The sequence below is a fragment of the Charadrius vociferus genome, unplaced genomic scaffold, assembly GCF_000708025.1.
Source record: "Charadrius vociferus isolate BGI_N301 unplaced genomic scaffold, ASM70802v2 scaffold758, whole genome shotgun sequence".
Classification (NCBI taxonomy): domain Eukaryota; kingdom Metazoa; phylum Chordata; class Aves; order Charadriiformes; family Charadriidae; genus Charadrius; species Charadrius vociferus.
The window spans coordinates 68,870-70,342 of record NW_009649934.1 but is presented as its reverse complement, the minus strand read 5'-3'; the positions used below and the strand labels follow the sequence as shown (position 1 = coordinate 70,342).

At 67.6% G+C, this 1,473-nt stretch overlaps 2 protein-coding genes across 2 annotated transcripts in view; both read right to left on the bottom strand.

The window, feature by feature from the left end:
- SEMA3G (sema domain, immunoglobulin domain (Ig), short basic domain, secreted, (semaphorin) 3G) overlaps positions 1-435 on the bottom strand; it is a 12,154-nt gene extending 11,719 nt beyond the window's left edge. Inside the window, exon 1 of the mRNA XM_009891274.1 lies at positions 343-435. Within this exon, the coding sequence (XP_009889576.1) occupies positions 343-435 (93 nt within the window). The remainder of the gene's footprint in view (positions 1-342) is intronic.
- Positions 436-590: 155 nt separating this feature from the next.
- The window catches only part of ACY1 (aminoacylase 1), a 5,388-nt gene continuing 4,505 nt past the window's right edge, over positions 591-1,473 (bottom strand). The window contains exon 13 of the mRNA XM_009891272.1: positions 591-748. Coding sequence (XP_009889574.1) covers positions 591-748 — 158 coding nt within the window. The remainder of the gene's footprint in view (positions 749-1,473) is intronic.

Below are 1,473 nucleotides of genomic sequence, written 5' to 3'. Positions count from 1 at the left end.
CCCCCCCCCCCCCGCGCGTCCCGAGCCCAGCCTGTCCCTCTGGCTCATCCCTGGGGATAGAGAGCAAGGGAGGGGAAGTTGGGGTCCCCCAGAGGGGTGGGAGAGGGCACGCAGGTCCGTCCCCCCAAGAATGAAGCTCAGCGTGGGGTGATCTCCAAGCACTAGCAAGCACCCGGCTCTCATGTCCCATCTCTGCAGCAAAGCAAGTTTGGGGACGCCAGGACGGGTGGGGAAGGGGGGCTGAGAAGGATTGAGGGGGGCACAGGGTGCTGCGCCCAGCCTCGGTGCACCCACAGGGCAGGGGACAGGGCAGTGGGGATGCGCCGCTGGCTGCCTGCCCACCTGCACCCTGGGCGGGGGCCCACGGCCGGGACACAGCAGGCCGCACACCACTCCTGTGCCACCCTCCCCCAGCGCTGCAGGGTCGGGGGACATGGCCGTATGAAACATCAGAGAATCCATACGGGCTTGCCCTGGGAGGCCCGGCGCACGGCCAGTTGTCCCCCGTTCCCAAAAGATTTGGTTATCCCCCCAGTGCTGGATGAAGGGGAAGGAGCCAAGAAGCTGGTGGCTTCTGCAGCGCTCCATCGTCACCGGCCCCATCCCTGCTCCCAGCCCAGCACGGGGACAGCCTCGTTAGCCACAGCCCTCCCGCAGCCCCCCCAAAGGGCTGCAGCAGCTTCACCTGAAAAGGAGGACAGGAGGAGGGGGGGATCCAGCTTACCCCCAACCTTTTGTAATGGAGCAGCTCCACGACCCCCTCGACAGGGACAAAACCACCCCAATTTGGCTCAGCGAGCCCTCGGCTGGCCCGTGGCCCTAATTTCCCCAGGGAAGACCATAGGGGCGGGTGGCACAGCGTGGCTCTGGGACAGATCCAGCACCCCTGGGCGCCGGGGTGTGGGGTAAGAGCAAGGAGGAGATGCAGCCCACGGGCAGCTGGAGATAAGTGGAGACTGCCTGCCCGGACCCGCACGCTGCCTGCCCGGACCCCGAGGCTTTGAGGGAGCAGCACCACGGCAGGAGCTGATGGGAGGGAGGGAGCAGGATGAACCCCAGCACCACTGGCTGTTCCCACTCCCCCCCGGCGTCCTGAGGTTGATCTGGAGCGGAGGCTCCCGAGGAGCAGCCCCACAGCTTGCCCGGGCAGGATCCTGCCCGCAGCGCTGTCCCACAGCCCCACCAACCCAGGGGAAAGGGGAGCCCTCCAGTAGACCCCACCGCACCGAGGAAATCCGCGGTGCCTGGGCTCCCCGAGACCCCACGGGCAGTGCCACACACAGACAGACAGACCCCCTCCCCGCTCCTGGCCGTGCTTACCAAGGAGATTTATTGACTTGCACGGGGAGGATGGGGGGTACTGGTCCCAGCTCCCCCAGCAAGCTGGCAGGGAGGCGGGACGAGGCACGGGCAGGCAGAGCGGGGCACTGGGCAGCCCCTCACCCCACAGCCAGCGCAGCCGGCGGTGGCACG